Raw genomic sequence first — 12,065 nt, 5'->3', positions numbered from 1 at the left:
TACTTTTGTAAATATAAAGATATAAGGATCGAAATACAAAAGATAGTTAATCACAAGAGGGTATCTTAAATTAGCCCTATTCCATACTATAAGTAATTAATAATACACTAACGAAAATTTTACAGTTCAGCTTACAGTGCAGTAAGTAAATAATAGATTGAGTAATCAATTATACTGAAAACTGAGGAAGAAAAAGAAAAAGAAAACTAAAACCACTAAGTCTATATCACCTAACAATATGTAAGCAAAGATTAGCAGTAACTATTGCTCTCTATTTAATGCTTAAAATGACAAAATAGTGATTTTTGGATAACATTATCTTCTAGTATCTATAACTTGTTAGTATATCTTTTCAAACAAATATAGAATGCTAGTTTCACAAAGTAGTGCTTAAGCAACAACGTTGCACTTTCCTTGAAGCTGATCCTTATTTATATAATGATTCCACTTATTTTCTTACACCATGTGGTGCACTCAGATATATTTTGTCCTAATCTCCTTGTGGAGGATGCTTTTGAAAAGGACTACGACTAGATGCACCTCGAGAATCATCATCATCTGCATTCCTGAAGTTCAAATCAATACCATGCTGAGATTCCCAACAGAAAATAGAAACAAAAAGATAAAAGAGTAGTTGAATGAAGCCAAGAACACTCACTGAAACAAAGTGAGAACCTCCTTTGCATAGAGAAAAGACATCCAACGTAGTTGAAGTGAAAATCAGCTGTTTTACGATGGATTCAGCTTATTGTGATATGATAAATGAAGCTGCAGGTTCAGTGAGTTATACAGAATGCCCCATCAGTCCAATAAATTGTCACCCATTCCCTGCAAGCCAAAGTAATGTGGTTTTGTCAGCATCTTTCTAACAAAAGGAGGTGATGGGGTGAAGTAAAGAGAACAAGTTACCTTGTAACAGTCAGATACATGCTTTGGCGAGAGATGTGGTGAGCCTGACTGGTCTAAAATCATATTATAATAAGTGGGTGATGATTAGCTCAATCTGAAGGTGAGATTGAATGAAAGTGGTTCGAGATTTGATTTTTCTTTGACAAAATCACTTAACAATTTGATTATATAAGAGCAGCAGGCACATGAGATGAACTATAGACTTGCTGACAAAAATATTGTTTCTTGTCACTCAAAAGCAAACCAGCTTGGCCTGCATTCGACACCCGCAAGGATGCCAGCAAATAAAGCTCTTTCTTAGCATATCATACTGTAGAAAAGCTGCAAATCAGGTGATTTTGATCCCACTAAATTTCCCTGTAGTCTAAGTAGTTCATTTCGGCACTCGTTAATATGCACATGTGTATTATCATCTGCAGAAAAAGCATGTACTGCATTTTTTATCTCAATCCAGCTTAAACCAGGTTCCTTTTCTACCATTAGTCCTCTGAACTGTTTTCTCATTCCAGCAACAGCATCCCATCTGCCAACAGAAGCATAAAGATTTGAAAGCAATATGTATGTAGGACTATCATCCGGTTCTGATATCAAAACTTTCTCTGCAGCTTGAACACCTATTTCCAAATTTCTGAAGATAACACATGAGCTCAATAAGATTCTCCATAGCTCAGGAGACTTAGAAAAAGGTGATCTCATAACGAACCCTTCAGCTTCCTGCAATAGTCCCGATCGGCTTAACAAATTTACCATGCAAGTATAATGCTTAAAAGCCGGCATTATTCCATCTGCCGTCATGCAGAACCAGTAAAATCTTCCTCTCTCGACCATTCCAGAATGACTACAGGTAGAAAGCAGAGACAGATAGGTCACATGATCAGGCTGTAACCCTTTCTTAACCATCTTATTGAACAGCTCAAATGCCTGCTCAGCATTTCCATAATTACCATATCCTCCAATCAACGAATTCCAGCATTTTAAATCCGGATCCTTTATTCTGTAAAAGACTGACCTAGCACCTTCGAGATTACCATTTTTAGCATACATATCAACTAGACTCCCGCAGACACACAGATTTGCTTCATATCCTGCTTTCACCACCTGAGAGTGGATCATTTCCCCTTGTTTCAGCACTGCAAGATCAGCTGATGAATTCAATGCACTGCTGAGAGAAAAGCTATCAACTTTGTGCTCTTCCTCTAGCATATGGTAAAAGTATTTCATAGCCAACTCACCCTCACCCAATCTCGAATGACCAACAACCATTTCAGTCCAAATTATGACATCTTTAATCTGAATGCAATTGAACAGTTTCCGAGCAGAGTCGGGATCATCATTGATGAAGTACATGTTGATCAGCGTATTTCCCACAAATATACTAAATTCCAACCCTGATTTTATAGCGTGGGCATGAAGAGGCTTCCCGTAGCATATAGAGGGTAAAGTAGCAGTAGCAGAAACAACAGTGGCAACCGTATACTCATCGGGGCATGGCCCTCCATAAAAGGAAAGAGTTTGCAATTCGATGAATACTTCCATGGCCTTCTCTCCTTCACCGACATCTGAGTAACCAGCAATAACTGAGTTCCACGAGACCAAGCCTGGCTTCTCGATCCTCTCAAAAACTAGTAATGCCGTTGTCATGTCTCCACAGCTAGAATACATGCTGATCAGTGCATTCTGCAACGGGATATCAGGTTCCATTTCTGATTTGATCATCTTTGCATGCACGATACGCCCTCTATTTGGGTTCTCCAGTCTCCCACAAGCATTGAAAACTATAGAAAACGTGGAATTGTCGGGCACCAAGCCTGTCTCGATCATGCGGAAAAAATGCCGCAAACCCTGCTCGATCTTGCCATGCTTGACGTTGCTTAGTATTATAGCATTCCAAGCGACGACATCTCCCTCGCCCATCTCAGAAAAGATGCTCTCGGCAGCTTCAGGACTTCCGCTGTCAGAGTACACCCCGAGAAGCGCAGTTTGAACACACACATTGTTCAGGAGACCATGTCTGACGACTACGGAGTGCAAGGCGCGGCTCAGCAGAGGCTCCCGAAGAGCAGCAGCAGCGCGGATGAGGCTAGAAAGCGTGGAAGCGCCAGGCCCGAGGCCGGCGAGGCGCGACTCCCGGAAGATGTGGAAAGCAGAATGAGCGCCGGGGGGGTACCAAGAGTAGGCGGCAATCATCGCGTTGTAGGAGACGAGGTTTCTGCTGGGCATTGCGTCGAAGAGCTTGCGGGCGTGGCTGAGGGCGCCGCATTTCACGTAGAGGGAGAGGAGGTTGTTGAAGAGGAAGGGAGAGGAGCCACGGGGGGTGGCGACGACGATGAGGGCGTGGAGTTGGCGAGCCTTGCGAAGGGTACCGCCGGTCGAGGAGGCGCAACCCTGGAGGAGGGAGGCTGCTACAGAGGCCAAGGGGCCTTCGCAATTATGGTAGAACGGGAAAGAGGTGGAAGCCATGGCAAGGAGTCAGAGCTTAGCATTTTGTTCAATTAGACCGAGTATCGAGACCCAATAAGCCCAGCCCATATGGCAGCCCAAGTAGACGTGCTTGACCACGCTTGGCGTCTGCGGGTGCAATATAATCCATCACGCACACCCACGGAATATTACGCGTTAAAAAGTGGAATGATATATTATTTTACCTTCTAAAATTAAATGAATCTAATATTACTAATTTATATATAAATATTTTGATTAATGATTTGAAAATATCAAATTAATAGTTTGACTAGTATGATATTAAATCTTTAACATCAAAATTTCTTTTCACTTTAGTTGAGTGTTATACTTATTACTATTTATACATATTATTCAACATGTCAATAGTTCAGAATTATAACAGTTTATTGTCAATTGATTTGGAAGTTCAAAGTGATACATTGAGTCAATTAATAAATAACTATTTGATACTTAAGTTAATGAAATCAAAGAATTTAATAAGTATAAAAAAAATATATAAATTTTTTATATAATAAATTTAGGTACAAGAGATCTATCTCGAATGGTATCGAGACAACGCTCTCGTGTAAATATGTTATTTAAACGATACATTAGATTGATGAAATAATACTCGATAAGATATGATAGGGTATTATATTACTTAGTCTCGTATCATTTATTAAAAATTTATATATTCTTAATAATATAAGAACATAGAAGATGAAAAATAGAACGTAGAATTAATTATTTCGGTAATGATTCATTTATCATTGTGTGTGCAGCATATATGTATATATCAACGTGGTACATTTGTCATCACCATTTTGATTCTCTGCTAGCTCAAGCTTATCCCTTGTGCTTAAGGTAATTGGATGCTCACATGAGACCAGTCTAACTTATTCTATAGACCACCACCTCCATCCATCCCAATGGCATCCTTCCTTTCTTTTCTCATACCTTATCTTTGCTGTCGCTCGGAGCCACCAATCTTGCACAGTGGTCAGCTGCAAACTCCAGATGCTTGATGTTCCATCATAGAGGTTGACTTCCACAAAGACAAAGCAAGGGAGCATCGGAACCCCCTATCATCGAGTTTGTCAACCTATTATTCCATCTGACTAATTAAATTGAAGTCAGCTCATGCGGTGGTGCTCAAGCAACTTTAGTTGACATTCCATCAGTGTTGACTCTATAACAAATCCAGATGCAAAGGAGAAGAAGCTTCAATATAATCTGTCTGTAGATTTGCAATCTCTGATACCTTTACAATACTGTCTGTGTGCCTTAAGTCAAAGACTAATGAAAAGTGATAATATAGTTTTTTTTGTGGGGTTTGCAGATTTGAATGATGGCAGTGGATTTTTCTCTTGTCATTTGATTGATTTCCTTAAGGTGGACTTGACTTTATAGAACTTAGATACAAAGCTTGCATCAGAATCACATCCTTCCACAGCTTCTCATTCTTCTGCTGTTTCTTTCGGATTGTTTAGCCATATGAGGAGAGTATGACATCCGTGCAATCTCTGCATACGATTTGATATAAATATATGGGTAGGCCAGAAAGTGACATATAATGTGATCATTCACTGCATTGTCTGCCTTATGTTGCAACGCTCCTCCTAACGCATAATGATAGCAACATTATAACACTCACTCATCTCACTGCAATAAAACTAAAATCCGAATCTAATTATGGTTGAGGGTGTCAGCTAATTTTAATAAAGATTTAACAGCTTTTCGTAAGATTCGGATTTAACCTTCGTCATTTATTTTTCTTAAAAAAATTGAATATAATTAATTAATAAAATATTAAAAATTAAAAACTATTAGTATATATTTTTTAATTAGCATATATTTATTTGGACAATTGGGTCTAAATAAATGGCATTTTTCATAAGGATAAAGTAATTATCTCATTCAGATTTGGTAACGTCACTCATGCTACACTGATACGAAGTTGGATCACCCATGAAAATACTATGGGTGACGTGAATTCGCACCGTGACACCTCGCGAAAGTTTTCAGGGGTGATTCAGCGAAACACACATGCTTTCTCCCTCATCGAGAACCGCCACGTCATCAGTCCGTCACGTGCCGCGGTCTCAGTTTTCCTCGGTTCACCAGCCGGCTCAATCGGACCAGGAACCCGGTCGATTCCAGTCAGTCGACGAGGAAAAACTCCGGTCGAATCGTTATGTCGGTCCGGTTCGACGATCATCCATCGGTCCCGAACCGGGAATTACCTGGCGGAGGGAAGTAAATGTTGAGATCTCCTTTTCCAGACGAATCTTTCCTCGTTTGCTCACCGTCCCATCTTTTGGTGGGGGCAAAAGATCTCTGTCCATCGCTGCAACCGATACGCTTCCCGAAGAATATCTCCTCCCTCCTCCCCACTCCTAATCCTACCCAAATATTATCTGCTATCTGACGCACCAGCCTCCGTAAGAACAATTAAGATTAAGATAATAGACTGAGTTCCGAAGAGATCTCCCTCGGTACTCGTCCAGAGATCTCGCCCATCCCCTTCCTATACTTTTATCAAGATACGATATACGTCCTCTGGGCAGATACCGATACGATATCCACAGATATGGCGGTGACGTTATAATATTTCTTCGGGATATTTATTGCACGTTTTTTATTCGCCGGTGAGGGATGCGTGGACTTTTTCTACTCCGTCCCGTGTTTTATGATGCGAGGGGGGGCGAGGAGATCGGGTGGAGATCGCGTGAGATGGAGGTCGGGCCCCGCGGGGCGAGGGGAGGTAGATTTGTGGTGGAGAGTGGAGGGTGGGATTTGGGGGCCGGGAGTGGACTTTGGGCGCAGTGCGCCTTGGGATTCTTCGGGGCGGGGATTTGGTGGCCTGGTGGGGATTTCCTGCTCTTTATTCTCTCCTGGTCGATGCTTCGCCTGTTCTTCTTTCTCTCCTTTTTATATACCGTGTCGTTGAGAACTTGTACATAAGCGGTGCGGGTGACCTGGGCCTCCTCTGTCCTCGATTCCATTATCTTCTTTCTCCCTTCCTGTTCCGTCGAGTCGCGTGGGTGCGGGCGTTGGTTGACATGTCGTCGCCGAGGGGACCGAAGGCCTGTGGCGGAGGAGCGGCAGACCGTCCGATCCATGTCCTCGCCGTGGACGATAGCTCCGTCGACCGGGCGGTGATCGCAAGGCTTCTTCGGAGCTCCAAGTACAGAGGTAGACGCTGTTCTCTGTGCCAAATTCCCTCCTTTTTGTTCACATGCTCGTGCTTGTTCTGATGGAACTCGCCGGCTTCTTCTTCTGTGGCAGTCACGACTGTAGATAGCGGAAAGAAAGCACTGGAGCTTCTGGGACTGGTGAGTTGAGGATGACGCGAGTCTCATCTTGTGCTTGTTCTCCTGATCACTTTTAATTGATGTTGGAAAAAGATAGTGTTTTTATGAGAAAATTGGAATTTTTTTTTCTCCTGATAGCAGGAACCAAATGTAAACATGATTATTACGGATTACTGGATGCCGGAGATGACAGGGTATGAACTTCTCAAGATAGTCAAGGTTTGAACAACTCGTCCCGCGAAACATAAACCATTTCTGGATCATCGTAAATCATATTTGGATGGTTTTAATGATACTAAATTTAATTGCAGGAATCATCCGAGCTGCGAGAAATCCCCGTGGTTATAATGTCTTCGGAGAACGTTCCCAATAGAATCAATAGGTAACGTTCATTCCGCTGCTAAATGTTTTCTCACATCTCGAACACAAGAACAGAATGATTCTAATGACGTAGGCATCGACGATTTGATTCAGGTGTTTGGAGGAAGGAGCGGAGGATTTCTTGCTCAAGCCCGTCCGCCCATCCGATGTGGCTCGGCTGTGCAATCGGATGCGATAGCAGCCGACAATGGAAGCTGTGAAGGAGAAGAAATGGACCCTCGAAACTCTTCTTGATCAATTTTTTTGTTGTTTTGACGAATGTATACCATGTTCTGCAATTCTTTTTTGACTTGGTTTTTTGGACATTGGAATGTGAAAACAGAAGCTAGATAGTTGAAGATTAGGGAGAAAAGAGGGGGGGGGGGGGGGGAGGGAAATAGAGAGAGATCCTCATCCGGTGTCTCTCAACTTCTCATATTTTGGCCCATTCAGATGTAGTTGAATTTAATTGTAGTAAGCATTAGCCACTGTCATTTATTCACATGCATATATTGCTTTCAGAGAAATTGCGTTCTCCCTGGCGACAAAATATTGCCAATCACAATTTTACGCAACATATACTGTTTCTGTTAAATTTTAAATGTATTAAATGGTGAAAAAACTCTCGATTCAATTTACCTAAAATCCAAAACAGTGCCGCGGTAGAACTTATCCCCTCTGGATGGGTGGTCTCAGAAGCACGTGGCTGTTCAGTGCGAATCCAATGTTGAGCTGCTGTCCACGTGGGTGTCAAGGCACGTGGTGAGAAGAACAGATCGATTTCAAGGGCCGACCGACGTGTTTGGTGGTCGGATTTGATGAGCGATCCGCGGATCCTCCGTACCTCTAGTTACCGAGCTGTCGGATTTTGGGCCCCCTTCTTCGGGCTTAAGTCGTCATAAAGTTGATGTGCGCTCTGTCTTCTCTGAAGGTTGACCGCTTGTTTGGAGTCTCCATCAGCCAACATCCATCGCAACTAACGGCATATACCGTTGAGCTTCATCACCTTGGTCAGTCCGTCTAACATTTCATATATAGCCTCTGTCTCTGGATGTGACTCATCCATGGCGAAGAATTCAGTCAAGATGCCGTTGACTTCTGTCCAACTAGACCCTCTGGTCTTTTCCACCCTTCTGCCCTTCATGGTCATCCTCACACTGGCATCATCATCCCACTTCTTCGAAAGAGAGTACAGGTTAGCCAAGAGTGCGTATCTGCCGCTGTGTCGTGGATCCATTTCGATCAGATGCTTTCCTACTCGTTCACCTAAATCGAATTCTTCATGGATGATGCAGGCGTTCAGCAGAGCTCCCCAGACTCCAGGGGTCGGCTCCATAGGCATGCTTTCTATCACAAGCATTGCTTCCTCCAACATCCCTGCTCGCCCTAAGAGATCCACCATGCAACCGTAATGCTCCACCTTCGGTCTGATACTGTAATCTTTGAACATAGAACCGAAGTGATATCTTCCTTGCTCCACCAGGCCACTGTGAGAACATGCAGAGAGAACACCGATGAAGGTGACCTCGTTGGGTTGCACACCATCCTTGACCATCCGAGAGAAGAGATCCAAACACTGAAAGGCATATCCATGAATCGCCAACCCGTTGATTAGAGCTGTCCAAGGGTAGACGTCCTTTTGCAGTATGCCATTGAACACCATGACTGCTTCATCTATGCATCCGCATTTGGCGTACATGTCTACGAGGGCCGTCCCGACAACCGTGCTCGATTCCAGCTTGCTCCTATTCACATACCCATGGATCCATCTGCCTTGACCTAGAGCCCCCGTCTGTGCACAGGATGTCAAGATGCTGGCCATCGTGACTTCATTTGGTGCTTGGCCTTCGAGGAGCATATCGCGGAACAAGGATAGAGCATTCTTGTATCTACCACATTGAACATATCCTGTGATCATAGTGCTCCAAGTGACAACATTTCTAAGAGGCATTTCATCGAACTGTTCTCTAGCATCGTCGCAACAGCCGCACTTGGCATACATATCCACCAGTGCACTCCCAACATACACATCCCACTTCACCCTCCCACAAGCCACGTAGAAGCCATGGACGCACCTCCCAAGCCAAACGTTCCCCAGCAAGCCACAACCTTTGAGCACACTGACAATGGCAACCTCATCGACGTGAACTCCCAAAGTCCTCATCTTGTCGAAAACGGCCAGAGCATCAGATGCTTGGTCATTATCCACATATCCCTGAATCATTGCTGTCCAAGGAACGGGATCCCGATCAGAGATTCCATCAAGCAGGTTACGAGCGGACGCCAAGCCGCCGCACTTGGCATAAGCGGCAACCAAGGAATTCCGAACGAAAGAGTCAGCGCAATAGCCAAACTTGAGACCCTGAGCATGCACTTGATCCGGGCGGATGTCGCTAAGCTTGGGAAGGACTTTGAGGACCAAGGGATACGTGTGCTCGTCAGGAACCACGCCTTCTCGGAGCATTTGCGTGTACTGGGCAATGGCTCTGCCGTGGTGGCAGCGCAGGGAATGACCCCTTACCATGGCGTTCCACATCGAAACCGTAGGCGATTCGGTCTGGTGGAAGAGAAGAGAAGCGTAGGCGACGTCGCCGGGGACGAAGAGGGCGGCGAGTCGGAGGATCCTGGCATTGCAAGAGGCGTCGTGGGAGAGGCCAGAGGTTACGAGGAGGGAATGGATCTGCTTGAGATGGTTGACAGTCCTGCATTCTCTGAGCAAGGAGAGGAGGTGAGCTTGAAAGGACGTCGTGGGCGAGCTCGATGCGTTCCAAGGCATGAGTTTGCTGCAGCTTCCTGTCAACCTCATTTGATGCCCTATTTAGATCTTAAACATAAAGCCATTTCATTAATATCTATTTTATAATCAGAAAAATCTATTAATGAAAATTTTTTATTATGTAAATACGCAGAAAAATACTTTGACTGCCCCCAAAATTAGGATCAAGCATGTTAGCATTGAAGCAGTCTTGGGGTCAGGTCATAGCTGCACGCAGGTAGTCTCCTATAAAGGGGACCTGCAACCGACGGAAGTTGCTGAGAGTTTCTTCATGGAGAGCGTCATCAAGGCCATGAGCAGCGCGTACGAGGACTTCGCGGCCGCGGCGGCGAGCGTGGTGCGGGAGAGGGAAGCATCAGGCGGCCGGCGGACGGCGGCGACGGACGTGGCGCTGGAGAACTTCAGGCAGCGGTGGGAGCTCTTCAGGGCGTCGTGCGATCGGGCGGAGGAGGTAATGGACATGGCGAGGAGGAGGATCACGACGGAGTCCGTGGTGGACGCGGCCGCCTCCGCGGCGGAAAGGCCGGCGGAGGCGGGGCTAACGCCGGTCAGCGTGCCCCGATTGGAGCAGGCGCTGCACGCCGTCAACTCCCTCGCCGCGGACCTCCGACGTGGCCCCGGTGGCGCCGCCGTCTCCCCCCCGGCCTCCAGCCCCTCTGGTGTAACATCTCAAGCAGAGAAGGCAGATTGAGTTTATGTTGCTCCCCATCGAATCCGATGCATGTATTATATAACGTATCTACGAAGCTTAGATTAACCATTAGTAATCACGGATGTCAATAGCTAATTTGAGTTACAAATATATAATATATTATTAGCATTCATCCACAAAATTCAGATTAATTACTTGCAACTGTAGGTGACATTAATATAAAATATTGTGAGAATTAACTATAAATATGCACTAAATATAGTGGAATTAACATGTAATATAATGCTGCCTGTATAAACTTAATCTCATGGCTTGTAATGTTGCATAAGAACAGCTTGTCTCCCTCATAAGCCAAGATGGAAGCCATCTGATGACCAAACCAAAGCAAAAGAGCCTTTCTTTCTCCTGTTGCAATCTTTAGCATTGAATCACAAGCAAATGTGGATCCACAAATAGCATGAGAAATTGAGTCTTTTGCCTTCCACCAAAATCCGGAAGGGAAGAAGAACCTCAATTTATCAGAAAGCAGAAAGCCATGGCCTTTCTTTCTTTAGATCTTCCCAGTAAACGAAGCAGAGAAAAGCTGTAGTCTTCTTTTGCCATGGCCAAACTCCCTTCTCTTTCACTCATTTGGCACACCTAACATGAAGTTCCGTCCACAAAGGCATCTTGGCCAAACTTCCCTTGGAAGAAAATGCAAGCCCGCTTCTCCACCAGCCATTCTAAAGCTTGGCGGTCTCAGTCACAGCCCCAGCCATCGATGGCTAGCGGCAGGCAAGCAGTGGTCACCAAAAGATTCCTATTTAGGCTTGGTTTCCATTACTTGAAGCCGCCCGGTTCAAGTCTGTCGGGCGTTTCTTCTTCTTCGTGTGGTATGAGTTGCCCTTCCAGTGCATGAGTTTAGCCGAGAACTTTGGATCAGTTGCTTACTTCAAGCGTGGTGGATTTGAAGCGGTCTTCGTCCGTTTCTGACAGACACTTGAAGAAGTCTCCTGTAAAGGACACCTGCAGCCAACAGAAGTAGCTGAGAGTGTTTCTTCATGGAGAGCACCATCGACGAAATGAGCAACGCGTACGAGGACTTCGTGGCCGCCGCGGCGGACGTGGCGCGGGAGAGAGAAGCATCAGGCGGACGGCGGACGGCGGCGATGGACGTGGCGCTGGAGAACTTCAGGCATCGGTGGGAGCTCTTCAGGGCGTCGTGCGATCGGGCGGAGGAGGTGATAGACATGGCGAGAAGGAGGATCACGACGGAGTACGTGGCGGACGCGGCCTCCGCGGCGGCACGGCCGGCGGAGGCAGGGCTGCCGCCGGTCAGCGTGCTCCGATTGGAGCAGGCGCTGCACGCCGTCAATTCCCTCGCCGCGGACCTACGACGTGGATCTGGTGGCGGCGCCGTCTCCTCCCCGCCCACCAGTCCCTCTGGTGTGACACCTCAAGGAGACAAGGCAGACTGAGTTATCTTGCTCCCACTGTGTCTGACACGATGCTGTACAGAGTCTCTTTTTTCCTTCCGCATTGCAGTAGGCACATCAAATGCAGGAACAAAAAGGCCAAGAAAAGTAAGAAAAAATAATCCTGCTATTCTTATGAATCTATTTTGATCCCTATT

General features: G+C 45.3%; 5 protein-coding genes across 6 annotated transcripts; 3 read left to right on the top strand and 2 right to left on the bottom strand.

Moving 5' to 3' along the window:
- Window positions 1–251: 251 nt before the first annotated feature.
- Window positions 252–3,394, bottom strand: LOC135595361 (pentatricopeptide repeat-containing protein At3g50420-like). The gene is made up of 3 exons (XM_065086187.1): window positions 910–3,394; window positions 659–828; window positions 252–566 (listed from the first exon to the last, which is right to left on the bottom strand). Exon 1 carries the CDS (start codon window positions 3,367–3,369, stop codon window positions 1,207–1,209), a length of 2,163 nt encoding a protein of 720 aa, XP_064942259.1. The 5' UTR covers window positions 3,370–3,394; the 3' UTR covers window positions 252–566; window positions 659–828; window positions 910–1,206.
- Window positions 3,395–6,218: 2,824 nt separating this feature from the next.
- LOC135594940 (two-component response regulator ORR5-like) lies at window positions 6,219–7,324 on the top strand. 2 transcript variants are annotated; one of them, XM_065085447.1, is made up of 5 exons: window positions 6,219–6,546; window positions 6,640–6,686; window positions 6,804–6,884; window positions 6,977–7,047; window positions 7,140–7,324. In XM_065085447.1, the coding sequence occupies exons 1-5, from the start codon at window positions 6,414–6,416 to the stop codon at window positions 7,222–7,224; spliced, it is 417 nt and encodes a 138-aa protein (XP_064941519.1). In that variant the 5' UTR covers window positions 6,219–6,413; the 3' UTR covers window positions 7,225–7,324. The 2 variants fall into 2 exon arrangements, with proteins under 2 accessions (XP_064941519.1, XP_064941521.1); XM_065085449.1 differs by having other exon boundaries at window positions 6,221–6,546; window positions 6,807–6,884.
- Window positions 7,325–7,534: 210 nt separating this feature from the next.
- LOC135594939 (pentatricopeptide repeat-containing protein At1g50270-like) lies at window positions 7,535–9,831 on the bottom strand. The gene has a single exon (XM_065085446.1). It carries the CDS (start codon window positions 9,829–9,831, stop codon window positions 8,002–8,004), a length of 1,830 nt encoding a protein of 609 aa, XP_064941518.1. The 3' UTR covers window positions 7,535–8,001.
- Window positions 9,832–10,072: 241 nt separating this feature from the next.
- LOC108951443 (mediator of RNA polymerase II transcription subunit 32-like) lies at window positions 10,073–10,492 on the top strand. Its single transcript, XM_018819139.2, has one exon. It carries the CDS (start codon window positions 10,073–10,075, stop codon window positions 10,490–10,492), a length of 420 nt encoding a protein of 139 aa, XP_018674684.2.
- A 1,109-nt stretch (window positions 10,493–11,601) lies between these two features.
- LOC135594748 (mediator of RNA polymerase II transcription subunit 32-like) lies at window positions 11,602–11,910 on the top strand. The gene has a single exon (XM_065085258.1). The coding sequence runs from the start codon at window positions 11,602–11,604 to the stop codon at window positions 11,908–11,910; it is 309 nt and encodes a 102-aa protein (XP_064941330.1).
- The last annotated feature ends 155 nt before the right edge of the window (window positions 11,911–12,065 follow it).

Source organism: Musa acuminata, chromosome BXJ1-10, assembly GCF_036884655.1.
Source record: "Musa acuminata AAA Group cultivar baxijiao chromosome BXJ1-10, Cavendish_Baxijiao_AAA, whole genome shotgun sequence".
In the NCBI taxonomy this organism is placed as follows: Eukaryota; Viridiplantae; Streptophyta; class Magnoliopsida; order Zingiberales; family Musaceae; genus Musa; species Musa acuminata.
The sequence above is the reverse complement of the archived record's forward strand: the minus strand, read 5'-3'. Positions and strand labels throughout refer to the sequence as shown.